The sequence below is a fragment of the Penaeus monodon genome, chromosome 15 (assembly GCF_015228065.2).
Source record: "Penaeus monodon isolate SGIC_2016 chromosome 15, NSTDA_Pmon_1, whole genome shotgun sequence".
NCBI classification, from domain to species: domain Eukaryota; kingdom Metazoa; phylum Arthropoda; class Malacostraca; order Decapoda; family Penaeidae; genus Penaeus; species Penaeus monodon.
Window position 1 is genome coordinate 31,328,305 of NC_051400.1, and position 1,259 is coordinate 31,329,563.

General features: G+C 47.7%; 1 protein-coding gene across 1 annotated transcript in view; it reads right to left on the bottom strand.

Annotated features, from left to right (window-relative positions):
* The window catches only part of LOC119581937 (alpha-(1,6)-fucosyltransferase-like), a 17,115-nt gene that overhangs the window by 2,121 nt on the left and 13,735 nt on the right, over positions 1-1,259 (bottom strand). Inside the window, exon 8 of the mRNA XM_037930109.1 lies at positions 1,053-1,232. Within this exon, the coding sequence (XP_037786037.1) occupies positions 1,053-1,232 (180 nt within the window). The remainder of the gene's footprint in view (positions 1-1,052; positions 1,233-1,259) is intronic.

A 1,259-nucleotide genomic window follows, 5' to 3' on the forward strand; every position in this document is an offset into this window, starting at 1 on the left:
TAATGGGCAATTCCCGTAAAACTTTCTTTAATAACTGCATGACGCATGAATGGTGAGCAACTCTGTTTCTGATAAGATTGAGTGATTACCCTGCGCTCCATTATATTAACTGGTTTTAAATATTCTTTAGTCATACTGGGTCCCCAAAGTGTGTGAAATGGGTAGTAAACATTTCGGGGGAAAGGTGGTATGGGTCTGTGGGTCAGGCTGCCTGTCTTGGAGGGGGGGATGTAACACCACGCTATATGTAAGTATATGTAAGTATGTGTAAAATATTCATCTATATCAGTATGCCACCCAGGCCCAAGCTGACTCATCAGTGAGACCGTAGCCACTCTATCAGCTGTTCCATTATGCAGTGGCTTACTTTTTTCTCTATGCACAGCTTCCCATCAGAGCTATCTGTCAGTATAGTCGTTGGTTAACTGCTATCTTATCTTAACCTACCTCTATTGCCAAACCTCGCCTTAGCCACCTACTTGTATGTAGTGAAGGTATTTGATTTCAAATTCTGATTTTATTTTTTTTTCAATTAAATCGAGGGCTTCCTTTGCGGTATATACATGTTTAGGCGGATTTCAGCTGCGGCGGCCACGCGGACAGCATGCATGGTGACTATTGTTTGACGAATTCCCGCTTCGCCGCAATGACAACACTGGTACTACGATTCCCTGCTTGGAGTCGCAGCAATTTCCCCGCACCAATGATGTCATGATGACGTATATCGGTGCTAGAGACGCCTTTATCGGCTAATGCATAACTTAGTTCATACACCAATGGTGGGAGATAAAAACTCCACCTGCAGAGAAAGCAGAACCACCGCCAGCCCAGCGACCTTCTTCCACTTCCTTCTTCCACCTCCTTCTTCCACCTCATCCTTCCACCTCATTCTTCCACCTCCTCCCTCCATCTCATTCTTCCACCTCCTCCTTCCACCTCATTCTTCCACCTCATTCTTCCACCTCCTCCTTCCACCTCCTCCTTCCACCTCATTCTTCCACCTCATACACAGACATCCTCGAACTTCGATCGAGGCTCCTCCGCGCACTAACTTCTCCTTCGCTTCCTTGATGACTCGCGGGTCGTCTGTGGCCAGGTAAATCCTACGACTGGTCACGTTCGTTCCGCGAATCTCCAAGTCGTCGAAGAAGTCGTCCACGGCCTCCATGTATTCCCCCAGTCCTATGAGTCTGGAGTCGTGACGCAGCTTGTCTGTTCTTCTGACTTGCACTCTGAGGGAGGAATAGCAACGGCGAGGC